The 15,108-nt window shown below is 41.6% G+C and overlaps 1 protein-coding gene across 10 annotated transcripts in view; it reads left to right on the plus strand.

Annotated features, from left to right (window-relative positions):
* Positions 1 to 15,108, plus strand: part of setd1ba (SET domain containing 1B, histone lysine methyltransferase a) — a 45,924-nt gene that overhangs the window by 15,912 nt on the left and 14,904 nt on the right. For all 10 annotated transcript variants that reach the window (XM_061927035.2, XM_061927040.2, XM_061927036.2 and 7 more), the window contains 6 exons: positions 1,114 to 2,196; positions 10,083 to 10,814; positions 13,298 to 13,471; positions 13,553 to 13,646; positions 13,734 to 13,945; positions 14,022 to 14,079. In XM_061927035.2, coding sequence (XP_061783019.1) covers positions 1,114 to 2,196; positions 10,083 to 10,814; positions 13,298 to 13,471; positions 13,553 to 13,646; positions 13,734 to 13,945; positions 14,022 to 14,079 — 2,353 coding nt within the window. The remainder of the gene's footprint in view (positions 1 to 1,113; positions 2,197 to 10,082; positions 10,815 to 13,297; positions 13,472 to 13,552; positions 13,647 to 13,733; positions 13,946 to 14,021; positions 14,080 to 15,108) is intronic.

The following is a 15,108-nucleotide window of genomic DNA, read 5'->3' on the forward strand; positions in this document are numbered from 1 at the left end:
TTATTATGCATCCACTGAAAATCTGTTCTTCATTGATTCTGTATTTTATTGTTATTTACTGCAAAACAATGAGGGGAAATTCAACCAACATGGCAGCTGGCAGGAAGTGTGTAACTACGCCATAACCACAGCTCAGTGCATACCTCGCTTTTAAGGTCATACTTCAGTTAATTTTTGGTCCAGTAAGGGAACAAAATGCAACAACTCGGGTTTTGTGTAAACAGCTTTAATGGTTTTTACTCTATACATACAAGGACTGCTCGCAGCTGCTTTCTACTTGTCAACGTGTCTTAGTCTGTTTACGTATTTGACTGGGACAGCAAAGCGTTCCCAAATAGGAGACTTTAAACGATGCAAGAGCCTTGACACAATTCCTTGCCAAAGGCTGGTAATGTGTTCCGCGTGAAAACTTGTTTCGTAAATCTCAAAAAATCTGAACACAAATACATGTACCATTACCTCCTAATTTATCCATCCATCTTCTTCCGCTTATCCGAGGTCGGGTCGCGGGGGCAGCAGCCTAAGCAGGGAAGCCCAGACTTCCCTCTCCCCAGCCACTTCGTCCAGCTCCTCCCGGGGGATCCCGAGGCGTTCCCAGGCCAGCCGGGAGACACAGTCTTCCCAACGTGTCCTGGGTCTTCCTCGTGGCCTCCTACCGGTCGGACGTGCCCTAAACACCTCCCTAGGGAGGCGTTCGGGTGGCATCCTGACCAGATGCCCGAACCACCTCATCTGGCTCCTTTCGATGTGGAGGAGCAGCGGCTTTACTTTGAGCTCCCCCCGGATGACAGAGCTTCTCACCCTATCTCTAAGGGAGAGCCCCGCCACCCGGCGGAGGAAACTCATTTCGGCCGCTTGTACCCGTGATCTTGTCCTTTCGGTCATGACCCAAAGCTCATGACCATAGGTGAGGATGGGAACGTAGATCGACCGGTAAATTGAGAGCTTTGCCTTCCGGCTCAGCTCCTTCTTCACCACAACGGATTGATACAGAAAAGGAAAAGGGTGGAGTGCCATCTCCTAATTTATTATATAATAAATAATTATTGTGTTGTATGGGTCCAAATATCTCCTCCTCTAACCCCAACTTTGTTTGTCCCCCCCCCCGTCAAGGCATGCAAGCCAATCGGTAGGTTATCCGAAAGCAGCCAATCTACGGCATCAGGACCAGCGCCGCCCAGCAGCAGTTCCACCACGCCGCTGTCTCTGGAGACGGGCTACTCCAGCCTAAGGCAGGACACCCCTCAGTCGCAGGGGACGCCGCGCCAGGGAGGCACGCCCTTCTCTCAAGACTCCAGCTACTCCAGTCGCCAGTCCACACCCTCCTACCAGTCCAGCCGTACGGAGAGTTCCGGCAGCTACAAGTCCCGAAGACACGAGAGCAAATTCCAGGATGCGTACAACCGCCGACCGGAGAGGCCTCAGTATCGTAGCAACATGTACCGGAGTACGACATCGGAGCAATCGCCTTTTAAACAGCAGCACCTCACACCGCCGGAACCACCGCCTACAACCCCATCTTTCACGTACACACCGCCTCCCCCTGCTACCTCAAACTTCAAGTCGGCTTTCTCGCCCTACCAGGCTCCCATGCCACCCGCTTTCCCACCATCAGAACCCGCGTTTCATCACCCGGCCCAAAGGGAGAGTGAGTACCACAGACCCCCACAGCCGCCCCCGGTAGCACCCACAGACTTTCTTCCCGTGAAGGATCGACCGGAAACGCCTCCCATTCCAGAACCCCCGCCCGAACCCGGACCCCAACCAACCACGCCACCCCCTCGAACGCCCGAACACTGCCCCTCACCTGGTTCCCCGGCCCCGGACGCAGAGCGCAACAGCCTGGACTCGCGCATCGAGATGCTCCTCAAGGAAAAAAGGACTAAACTGCTGCCCTTCCTGGCAGAGCAGATCTCGGACACTGAGGTGCGAATGGAGGGAAGTCCCATTTCCTCCTCGTCCTCGCAGCTCTCCCCCATTCCCCCGTACACGGGTGGAACGCAAAACTCCCGTCCCTCTAGCACAGGCTTGGAGGACATCAGTCCGACCCCGCTGCCCGATTCGGACGAGGACGAGCCGATTCCCGGTACCGCTTCCCTGGTGAAGAGAATCGTCTCTCCTGTCCACGAGATAATGAACAGTGAGGTGAAAGACGAACATCCTCAAGGCCATGCGGAAACAGACAATATGGACACGGTAAGACGTTTTTACACAACATTCACCAAACTCTTAACAGACATAATAATGCCTGGTTTTGATTGACGCAGAAAGAGAGTGACTGATTTACAAATGTGTTTGTAATATTTGAACATCCCTACTCAGCAGCAGGAGTAGTGACAATAAGCTTTACTGTGATGTAGTGCAGGGACGTCCCAAATTATTCCCAATGAGGTCCGCGTACAAAAGCCTGAAGACTCACACTTTGACACATTTTATGTATTTAAATATATCAAAACCAATCCATATACACGTTGAACTATCTGAACAAAATATCTGAGCTTTGGGTTATAGATAACAAAGCAACCTAATGTAATATTTAATTAATAATAAATATGTTTTATTTTTAAAACATGCTGAGGGCCAATAAAAAACAGAAACGGCCGCATTTTGGACACCCTTGATGAAGTGCGAGCCTACAACAAGGTTTGATTTTAAAGTTTAAACAAGTCTCTAAAACAGACCTGGGCAAATTAAGGCCCGGGGGCCGAATGCGGCCCATTAAGCCTTTCAATCTGGCCCGCCGGACATTCCCAAATCATTTTTTTAGATCTTTAAGATGGAAAGTGTATCTGCCATTATGATGCGCAGTGATGTTTTCAAATGACCGTAAGTCTTGAACTATACAACGTATTTCAATGGTTGGAATCTGCGCTTTTGCATTATATACCAGTTACTATGGTAATCTAATTAGTTACTACGGTAATCTAAGTCACAGCAGCTCAGACGAGGCACCAAGCAGTGTGGGTGGAGAGCGTTTCCACAGAGTGAAATGCGGGTGTCAGGGACAGACGCGGATGGAGATTTTTACAACAAATTTCTAAAGCTTAGTGATATATCCGATGTATCCGATTGTAGGTGTTTTTTTAGTGTTTTTTTCGCGCTAATATTTCGCTGTGTTTGTTGCATTTTTGGTGCGTTTCGCTTGATCGTAAAATATGTCGATCGAGAGTGGGTGTGACATTCATATGTTCTCAATATTCAGTGTTTTATCGCTCATAGTTAATATTGTAAATCCCACATTCTTTATTTTCATGTACATTCTGGGTGTCTCATTCAGTCAAAAAATGTAAAATTCCATTCCGTTTTTTTAAGGCAGTATGTCATAACGTGTTTAGCATTCAGACATTATTGTGAGGTTTTGTATTAGTGTTCCAGACATTTTTTTCTCTTCATTTGGCCCCCCCGAAGCAAAATAATTGCCCTGCAGGCCTGCTCTAAGAGACGATATTGACAGGTCACAGGAAGTTAAGTGTGGTTTCAAGTACTTGTAGTACACTTTCCCTTTTCATTTCGTGCTCCTTGTTCAGTCTTGTAAAGCAATCTCGGGTTGCACATAAAAAAGCATGTTCAGCGTCTTTAAATGTGCCAAGACAGATTAAACATGTTTAGGTGTGTAAAGACAGATTAAACATGTTTAGGTGTGTAAATAGAGTTTACCTTGGAGTTAAACAGGAGTTTCTGTCCTTCTGAGTTCCTGCACATTTTGGCTTATGTGCAATTGAGGAATGAAATACTAGTCTTGCTTCCTGTTTCACTCGCAATGGAGGAGAGCGCAGATTTGGCTGTTGGCCCCATTGAGCGGCACGCTTCCTGCCTCTGCCTGAGCCCGACAGTCAGAATAGGCCGCCGCCGCGCATGTTCTCACCTTTCAGTTATTGCAAAGCAAATATCATTTGTGTAAGGATGCCACTCCCGCGCCGAGCTCACGTTCGCTTCTTTCGCAATGGTTCCAACTGGGAATCCTTTTTTTTTAATGATACAGCTCTTGCATCACTGACTTGTCTGTTTTGGGTCAATGTTTGGTGCCTGAGCAAACAGTTGCTTGACCGGAGACACGGGTCACTCTTGTCGGCTGTCCGCAGCCAGCATGTACGGATTCAAACTTAATCTAGGATGTGTGCCCATTTTGGTGGCATATAAATGAGCAACAGGTGCTTCACTTTTACTGACATCTCAAATTCAAGATTGTGAACAGGAAGGGTGACATACCTCTTCCCCTCTCGACAATCTTAAATTTCTCACTCAGTGCAATCTCCTTTTCGCATACTCTTCATCTCGTGCCCTCTCGGACGCTCATAATAGCACACTCAGCCCTGAGAGCATTGAAGTTGTACTTTTTTTCCTATATGACATCCTCTTTCAAGTCTTTGACCTGACATCCTCTTGTATATCAGTCAGAATAACGTTGAAGCACATTACATCTTACTCTGCAACACTAACATTAGAGTTGTCAAAATGAACGTGAATAATCCATTATAAATATTACAGATGTCCGATAATGGCTTTTTTGCCGATATTCCGATATTGTCCAACTCTTAATTACCGATTCCGATATCAACCGATACCGATATACACAGTCATGGAATTAACACATTATAATGCCTAATTTTGCTGTGATGCCCCGCTGGATGCATTAAACAATGTAAAAAGGTTTTCCAAAATAAATCAACTCAAGTTATGGAAAAAAATGCCAATATGGCAACTGCCATATTTATTATAGAAGTCACAAAGTGCATTATTTTTTTTAACATGCCTCAAAACAGCAGCTTGGAATTTAGGACATGCATGAGGAGGTTGAGGTGGGCGGGGTTGGGGGGAGGGGTTGAGGTTGGGGCAGGGGTTGGGGGTACCGGGGGGTGTATATTGTAGAGTTAGTGCTGCAAGGGGTTCTGGGTATTTGTTCTGTTGTGTTTATGTTCTGTTACGGTGCGGATGTTCTCCCGAAATGTGTTTGTCATTCTTGTTTGGTGTGGGTTCACAGTGTGGCACATATTTGTAACAGTGTTAAAGTTGTTTATACAGCTACCCTCAGTGTGACCTGTATGGCTGTTGACCTTGCCTTGTGTGTGTGAAAAGCCATAGGTATGATGTGACTGGGTCGGCACGCAAAGGCAGTGCCTTTAAGGCTTATTGGCGCTCTGTACTTCTCCCTACGTGCGTGTACACAGCGGCGTTTTAAAAAGTCATAAATCTTACTTTTTGAAACAGATACCGATAATTTCCGATATTACATTTTAAAGCATTTATCGGCCGATGATATCGGCAGTCCGATATTATCGGACATCTCTAATAAATATGATTACAAATTGTAAACAAATTAGTTGGGATGGGTATTATTCATACAACGGTAAAACTCTTGATGGTTAGTTATAACTTATTATACCGTTTTTAATTAAATTACCGAAAAACCGTGATTGATAACTACACTTTGATAAACTCATGGACTGACTAGCGCCTATGTGTCAAAGTCAAGGCCTGTGGGCCAGATTCGGCCCGTGAATGAATTATCTATGGCCCCGGGATGATATTTGATTAGTATCGGAACCGACTCGCAGGCCACATTTGCTGTTTTCCACGCACCGGTGCTAGGAATTTTCAAAATGGGGTCCCAGGGACCCCATCAAGTCATAAAAATGAGTCCCACAGTACATTTTTGGGGTGCCACTTTTTTGTTACCGTTTTGAAAACAAATGATAAATGTATGCATTCCACACATTCTATATTGTGTTTTGGAAAAATGTTGTCATAAACGTTACTTGATTCATTTTAAAAAAAAATTATCCAAAAGAAAACACATTTTTATGCATATGGAAATGTATTCAGTTATAAACATTCATTCACTTTCTTCTTTCCTTCATGGATCTAAACTTTACCACTGCCGGTATTTTTTTTCTATATTTTTATTGTAATATTTTCAGAATGTGTTTGTTCTATTTTTGGCCAAAGTAAGACAAAGAAAACAATCTGAAGTTGTCTTTATTTTTTAGTCTTAATGCCATGATTTTAATAGTCCTCCATGTGGCCCCTGAGCTAAAATGAGTTTGACACCGCTGGACTATCTTAAATGCTAACATGAATACAAGACACATTAATGTCTGTCCTCATTAAGAAACAATATTCCCCAATATAAACTTGTCTAAACACATTGCTGTCTGAGTAACTAAGATATTCAATTGTGTACATTTTACCTGTGCCGTCTTAAAACGGAGTGATCATTCTTTACTCCAAAAAATATGACAGGCGGAGGTGTTTTTGTTTTTTTAACCACTTTATTAACTCCGACGGATTGTGTCTGCCACAGGAAATTAACTCGCGCAGTGTCATAAACATGAAAGGAAGCCAAGTGAACACTCAATTTGCCTTTATCAAAAAAAAGAAGTAAACATTTTACAAATTAAGATGGAAGAAGATAAACATATTCAGACACTCAAATAAAAATATGGCTCTTAAAATATCAGAATAATATTTAATGTTTCTTTTGCCAATAAAGTATGTAGTGTATTCATTTTAGTTATTTAAAACAATACAACCTGGTTAAAAGACTTCAGTGTGTGCGTACACTGCAAAAACTGAAATCTAAGTACTGTATTTTCTGCACCATAAGCCGCCCCGGGTTATAAGCCGCGCCTTCAATGAACGGCATATTTCAAAACTTTGTCCACCTATAAGCCGCCCCGTGTTATAAGCCGCATCTAACTGCGCTACAGGGAATGTCAAAAAAACAGTCAGATAGGTCAGTTAAACTTTAATAATATATTAAAAACCAGCGTTCTAACAACTCTGTTCACTCCCAAAATGTAGGGTAATGTGCAAATGTGCAATCACAAACATAGTAAAATTCAAAATAGTGCAGAGCAATAGCAATAACGTAATGTTGCTCGAACGTTAATGTCACAACACACAAAATAAACATAACACTCACTTTCTGAAGTTATTCTTCATTCATAAATCCCTCGAATTCTTCTCCTACGGTGTCCGAATTAAAAAGTTGGGCGAATACGGGATCCAAAATGGCCGGCTCCGTCTCGTCGAAGTCATCAGAGTCAGTGTCGCTGTTGTTTTTCCAGCAGTTCCGTGAATCCTGCCTTCCGGAAAGCTCAGACCACAGTTGAGACCGAAATATCCGCCCAGGCATTTACGATCAACTGGCAGATGTTGGCGTATGTCGTCCGGCGCTGTCTCCCTGTCTTAGTGAATGTGTGTTCGCCTTCGGTCATCCATTGTTCCCACGCCGTTCGCAGTCATGCTTTAAATGCCTTGTTGACACCAATATCGAGCGGTTGGAGTTCTTTGGTTAATCCACCCGGAATGACGGCGAGTGTTGTATTTGTGTGCTTCACTTGTTTTTTGACACCATCTGTGATGTGGGCGCGCATGGAGTCATATATCAACATTAGCTGCGTGAAAAAAGCCACCCGGCCTCTTCGCGTAAACTTCCCTTAACCACTCGCTCATCTTTTCTTCATCCATCCATCCCTTCCAGTTAGCTTTTATGATGACGCCGGCTGGAAAGTTCTCTTTTGGCAAGGTCTTCCTTTTGAATATCACCATGGGTGGAAGTTTCTGGCCATTAGCATGGCAAGCTAGAACCACAGTGTGTCGCTTAGTAGGAGCCATTTTGTGGTCTTTACAGATGTAAACACACAAAGGAAATGAAACGTAATACCCGCGCGCTTCTTCTTCTATGGGGGCGGGTGCTTACCTTGGCGGTGCTTACCGTAGAAGAAGAAGCACTTCCTCTTCTACGGGGAAAAAAGATGGCGGCTGTTTACCGTATTTGCGAGACCTAAACTTTATGAAAATGAATCTTAATATTAATCCATATATAAAGCGCACCGGGTTATAAGCCGCACTGTCAGCGTTTGAGTAAATTTGTGGTTTTTAAGTGCGGCTAATAGTGCGGAAAATACGGATGATATCGCAAATAAGGGTGATATTTGCTTATTTTCTGTCTGATAAGATAATTCTTCTCACTAAGCAGATTTTATGTTAGTGTTTTACTTGTTTTAAGGGTTTTGGTCCTAAATGATCTCAGTAAGATATTACAGCTTGTAGCCACCATCAGTGTGTGAATGTGTGTGTGAATGGGTGAATGTGGAAATCGTGTCAAAGCGCTTTGAGTACCTTGATGGTAGAAAAGCGCTATACAAGTATAACCCATTTTATGACCTATTTTGAGTAAAACATGCTTGAAACTAGAATATCAACTGATGCAAAGCTGTGTCATCAACACTCACAAGTATAAAACTACTTTTTTAAAGTAATGATTTCTTACTTCAAGCATGAAAAAAAAAAATCTTGAGTGCATATCATTATGTCAAGATAATGGCACTAGCATTTACCGTATTTTTCGGACTATAAGTCGCAGTTTTTTTCATAGTTTGGCCGGGCTCCAGTGCGATTTATATGTTTTTTTCCTTCTTTATTATGCATTTTTGGCAGGTGCGACTTATACTCCGAAAAATACGGTACTTAATTTAAGAATATTTTTCAACATTTTGAGCAAAAAGGTCTCTTTTTTTTTTTTACCAAGAAAAGTGCACTTGTTATTAGTGAGAATATACTTATTTTAAGGTATTTTTGGGTTCATTGAGGTTAGCTAATTTTACTTGTTTTGGAAAGTCTTGACAAGCCGAATTTTCTTGTTCTATTGGCAGATAATTTTGCTTAGTTCAAATAAAATACCCTTAATTTTTATATATATTTTTCTTGTTTTTGAACACTGACTTTCTGCAGTGTAGGTACTTTTTGAGCACATTTAACATCACCGCAATAATAATGACAACCTTGATACGAACATTTCATATCATTACATCCCTGGAAAGGAGTTTTCTTTTCACCAAGCCCTTCCATCTCAAAAGACCATATTGATAACATAAAAGTTGATAGATGGTTGTTTAAAAAAAGAAAAGTAATACAAACTGAAACACGATTAATTTAGATTTCTTTCTTTCTTTCTTTCTTTCTTTTAGTTTATTTCGAACATACTTACAGGATAATGCATCACACAATTTCATGTCCGAAAGGGAGTAGGAAGAAGCAAAGCTTATATTAATCCTACCCCTTTCCCACTTCAGAGCGTTTGCAAATATATACATTCATTTACTGACCTTTATATAGTAAAATGACATCCGTGAATGATTAATACAACAGTTTTGTAATATGTAATTAATTAAGTCAGTCATTATTAACATACTGAGATGAAGAATATCTTATTTTCAATAAGGTTGAAAGTATTTCTCATAATTCTCCTTCTTTGTACTTTGTAAGCACTATTAATTTGAACAGCCTCTTAAACTGGATCATATCAAATCAAATCAACTTTATTTATAAAGCACATTTAAAATTTACCACAGGGGTAGCCAAAGTGCTGTACAATGGGCAGGTTAAAAGATAATACGAGTACCGAGCAAACACAACACAACACAAACAAAACACGATAAAAAATAAATAAATAAAATAGAATAAATAAAAACATAAAAACAGGTTCACAGCATGTGTATTATGGGGCGCCATTGCAGGATGGATATCACTCAGTGTTAAAAGCCATGGAATAAAAGTATGTTTTTAAGACAGATTTAAAAACAGGAAGAGAAGAGGCTTGTCTAATACTCAGAGGTAGGTCGTTCCAGAGCTTGGGAGCAGCAGCGGCGAAAGCTCTGTCACCTCTAAGCTTCAGCCTTGTGTCAGGGACCGTCAACAGCAGCTGATCGGCTGATCTTAAGGATCGGGTGGGGTAGTAAGGCTGAAGGAGGTCGTATCAGTACAATGTTTTAACTTTTTTACTTAATCCATTCCATAATTTAATTCCACATACTGATATGCTAAAGGTTCTAAGTGTTGTACGTGCATACAAATGTTTTAAATGAGATTTTCCTCTAAGGTTATATTTCTCCTCTTTAGTTGAGAAGAATCATTGTACATTCTTTGGTAGCAGATTAAAAAAAAATATTTAATCGTGATTAATCTAAATTAATCTTCAGCAACCTTTTGATTCATCTAAATACGACATTTCAATCGTTTGACCACCCTAATAAAAAGTCTCACGCAAGAGAGATGACCGCTCTTTCCTTGTCGCGCAGAGTCATCAGTCGTCAGGAGAAGACATGGAGATCTCGGATGACGAGATGCCCGGCACGCCAATCAGCGGCGGCGACTGTAGCAAAGGCATCGTCGTAAACTCCGCCGTGTCCCCCCTCCAGACCCTAGCCATCCATCCCGCCGGATATCCCCACCTGGCGGGCTTCGCCATCCCCCATCACCTCGCCCACACGACCCTGCCGGGTCACCACCTGGCTGCTCACCCCGGCGTGCACCCGCACATGCTGCCACATATGGCTCACTACCCGCCCGGCATGATTCCGCTGGTGCAAATGGAGCTGATGAACTGTCTGCGGTGGGAACAGTGGAGCACGGTCCCCATGTCTTTCCAAATGCAGCAGCAGATGCTGAGTCGCATGGCTCAGACTCGAGGCCCTTATCATTATCCGCATTTTCTGGATAGCGCGGCGTTTGCCGGACCCTATCCACATTTGTCCATGGGGGCTGCTGCTGCTGCGCATGGAAGTGCAACGGGGGCGCCCGGGCAGCAGTGGCAGCATCCCAGTATGCCCAAGTTCAACCCAACCGTCCCTCCTCCCGGTTATGAGACTAAAAAGGAGGATCCCCACAAAGCCACCATCGAAGGTGTCCTCCAGGTCATCGTCAAAGAACTGAAAGCCATCATGAAGCGAGACCTTAACCGTAAAATGGTGGAGGTGGTGGCTTTTCGAGCGTTTGATGAATGGTGGGAGAAGAAGGAACACTCCGCCAAGGTAAGTTGTGTTCCTTGTCATACTGTCACCATCTTAAAATACTGGCTGTGCATGTGCGTTCAAAAACCCATTTTAAACAATTTTTCAACAATTCCAAAAAAGTTTCACAATCAGGGTATTGAAAGTAGGTTATTTTGGTAGTTGACTCGTCAGCGATTTCTCTTTTGACTCGTTTCAATTATTGTTTATGATCTGCTCTGCATGTTAAGTTTGATGTTGGACTAGATTTTAACTCATTTTTAAAACCTACTATAGTAAATTAAATTGTAACAAAATAAATTAGAATAGGATAGACTTTATTTATCCCACAATGGGGAAATTGTGATTGCGGTGCAGATTTTTACATACAGTACCTAGAGTAAAACCTAATGAAAAACTAAGAATGAGTAATAAATAATACATATTGCGAACTAAACGAATGCAATATGTATAAATAAATATTCAAACAAAAAGTGACTGTTGCTGAGTGTAAAAATATAATATAATAATTAGGGCTGCAACAACTAATCGATTAAAATCCATTATAAAAATAGTTGCCGATTAATTGAGTCATCGATTCGTTGGATGTGCAGAGGCTACTTTTTTTTTCTTTTTTTTTTTCTTTTTTTTTATAAACCTTTATTTATATACTGCAACATTTACAAACAGCTAAAAAACAATAATCAAAATAAGTATGGTGCCAGTATGCTGTTTTTTTTCAATAAAATACTGGAAAGGATAGAAATGTAGTTTGTCTCTTTTATCCGATTATTAATCGAGTAATCGAAGTAATAATCAACAGATTAATCGATTATCAAATTAGTTGTTAGTTGCAGTCCTAATAATAATATAATGTATCAGTTTATGTTATATACTGTATATATAATATGTAACTAATCGATTAAAATCCATTATAAAAATAGTTGGCGATTAATTTAGTCATCGATTCGTTAGATCTATGCTATGCGCATGTGCAGAGGCTACTTTTTTTTATTTAAATTTTTATAAACCTTTATTTATATACTGCAACGTTTACAAACAGCTAAAAAACAATAATCAAAATAAGTATGGTGCCAGTATGCTGTTTTTTTCAATAAAACACTGGAAAGGATAGAAATGTAGTTTGTCTCTTTTATCCGATTATTAATCGAGTAATCGAAGTAATAATCGACAGATTAATCGATTATCAAATTAGTTGTTAGTTGCAGTCCTAATAATAATATAATATATCAGTGTATGTTATATACTGTATATATAATATGTAAATATTACATATGTTATATTTTATATTGCTACTATGGTACATTTTTAGTCTACTTTATACCTGCATTATCCTTTCCATCCTTACCCTTTCCAACCTTTGTAACTGAGCGACTGTGTGGAACAATTTCCCTTGTGGATCAATAACGTTTGTCTAAGTCTAAGTCAAGTGAAAGTTTTGCACGGCAAGAAAAAAAAAGCAGATCACAGTAATCACATGAGTGTGTTAGAAAAAGAAAAAGGCTTTACTTTAATCCAAAAAAGTATGATAACCACTGTGGGAAATAATAAGATCTCCTGTAAACATGACATTCAGTGCAAAAAAGTATTTTTATACATTTATTTGTAATTTTTTGTAGATGCAATTAAAGGAATACAAGTGTCACATGAACATTCCTGGCGGTCTATCAATTAACATTTCATTAATGGACAAATCGTTGCAGGCCTAATTGGACTTTTGCAGGCCTAATTGGACTTTTTACACTGTGCCTCTTCCTTTGTCCAGATGCCATATATCACATACAATAACGTAACATTAAAGAATGGGAGAGGAAGACACAGACGTTAGCAACACTAGCTTAGCTTTGGGAGCTACAATGCTAACATCACACTCACATTTTAAAACCGCAACATCATGCTTAATTTTCCCGTTTTATAAATGATCAAACTTCCAGCTCCCGCACATGTAGCTGATTTATGGATAGTTGTCAGAGCTCTGGGCTTTATTTTAAAGATGTGTAGCGAAGCCTCTCTCCATGTTTTTTTTTGTCAAAGCTGCAAGAAGTGGTGTCATATCCATGAAGGATGGTTTCTTTCTTCATGAAGTCATGAAAACTCAGAAGTTAAAAGTAGATCTCTTCTGTCAAAATGAGACAGTTGATATACTTAGTGCTCATAACAGACTTAAACATTATTGTCCCTTTTGTGTAAAAGGGGACTTTTTAAGTGACATTATATTTTCCAACCCTTGATGCTGAGTGCCAAGCAGGGAGGTAATGGGTCCAATTGTTATAGTCTTTGGTATGACTCGACCGGGGTTTGAACTCACGACCTACCGATCTCAGGGCGGACACTCTAACCACAAGGCCACTTTTGATGCCTTCAGTGACAATCTACAATGTAAATAGTCATGAAAATAAAGAAAACGCATTAAATGAGAAGGTGTCTCCAAACTTTAGGCCTGTATTGTATGTAAAAGCAATAAAAGAGTCTTAGAAATAATTAAACTTGACATGTTTTCCCAGGCATCCTTGACTCCAATCAAAGGTGCTGAGGGGAAGGAAGAAGAAAGACCTAAGCCTAAAGAGACCATAGGTTCAAGCCTGCTCGAGAACTGGAACAAGGGCGAGGCGCTCGGCTACGAGGGAATGGGCCTGGGAATCGGGTTGCGAGGAGCCATCCGGTTGCCGTCCTTCAAGGTCTTAAGTCTAAGGAGCTTTGTTATCGCTGGCCAACATGGCCGCAGATTTTGGTGTTAACAGTTCAAACGCTGTGTGCAGGTCAAAAGGAAGGACCCACCTGAAGCTGTCAACGCGGGTGAGAACAAACGAGCGCGACCCTCCACTCCATTGGAAGACGAGCTGGAGGATGAGGGTAACCCCCCCCCTCCCTTCTCCAATCAATGTTGATAATCGACGCGCGTCCACACCTGTTCATGTTTTCGCTGTTCGTCTCCGTCAGACCGCGAGAGAGACCCGGCGGAGCTCCCCTTGGACAACTCCAAAATGTGCCCCGACGGTATCGCCGCCAAGCGAAGACATTCCCGCCCGCTGGAGCTTGACAGCGAGGGCGAGGAGGAGGTGGACACCTCTGGGAAAGAGGAGGAGTCACTGGGCGACCGAGAGGAGGAGCCTGACGAAAGAGACCCCGCTGACCGGCTGTCACCAAGCAAAGTCAGCCCACTTACTTTACGATGGCCGCGGTTGGTACACCTGGCGCATTGTTCACGTACTCCTTTTGTTTTTGCAGAGCGGCGAGGAGGGTGGCAGAGAATCATCCAGTGCATCGTCAGATTCCTCAGATGGCGGTACTTTGTTTACAAGATGCTTTCACACATTTTCTATAAATGCTGTTTTTCCGTCTTCTAGTGCACGTTCAGTATCCTCCTCACTAGAGGTGTCCGATAATATCGGACTGCCGATAAATGCTTTAAAATGTAATATGGGAAATTATCGGTATCGGTATCAAAAAGTAAAATTTATGACTTTTTAAAACGCCACTGCGTACACGGACGTAGGGAGGAGTACAGAGCGCCAATAAACCTTAAATGCACTGCCTTTGCGTGCCGGGCCATAATGTCACATAATATATACGGCTTTTCACACACACAAGTGAATGCCTGCATACTTGGTCAACAGCCATACAGGTCACACTGAGGGTGGCCGTATAAACAACTTCAACACTGTTACAAATATGCGCCACACTGTGAACCCACACCAAACAAGAAAGACAAAACACATTTCGGGAGAACATCCGCACCGTAACACAACATAAACACAACAGAACAAATACCCAGAAGCCCTTACAGCACTAACACTTCCGGGACGTCCCAAATTCCAAGCTGCTGTTTTGAGGCATGTTAAAAAAAAAAAGCACTTTGTAACTTCAATAATAAATATGGCAGTGCCATGTTGGCATTTTTTTCCATAACTTGAGTTGATTTATTTTGGAAAACCTTGTGACATTGTTTAATGCATCCAGCGGGGCATCACAACAAAATTAGGCATAATAATGTGTTAATTCCACGACTGTATATATCGGTATCGGTTGATATCGGAATCGGTAATTAAGAGTTGGACAATATCGGAATATCGGATATCGGCAAAAAAGCCATTATCGGACATCTCTACTCCTCACTATCGAAGCTATGTGAGCTGTAGTGCTAACTCCTGGTGTCCCAATTAGGTTTGTCTCGATACCTATATTTTGGTACCGGTACCAAAATGTATTTTGATACTTTTCTAAATAAAGGGCACCACAAAAAATGGCTTAATTTTAACAAAAGATCTTTGTGTACATTAAACATATGTTTCTTATTGCAATCGAATCTAATTAG

The sequence above is a fragment of the Nerophis lumbriciformis genome, linkage group LG32, assembly GCF_033978685.3.
Source record: "Nerophis lumbriciformis linkage group LG32, RoL_Nlum_v2.1, whole genome shotgun sequence".
In the NCBI taxonomy this organism is placed as follows: domain Eukaryota; kingdom Metazoa; phylum Chordata; class Actinopteri; order Syngnathiformes; family Syngnathidae; genus Nerophis; species Nerophis lumbriciformis.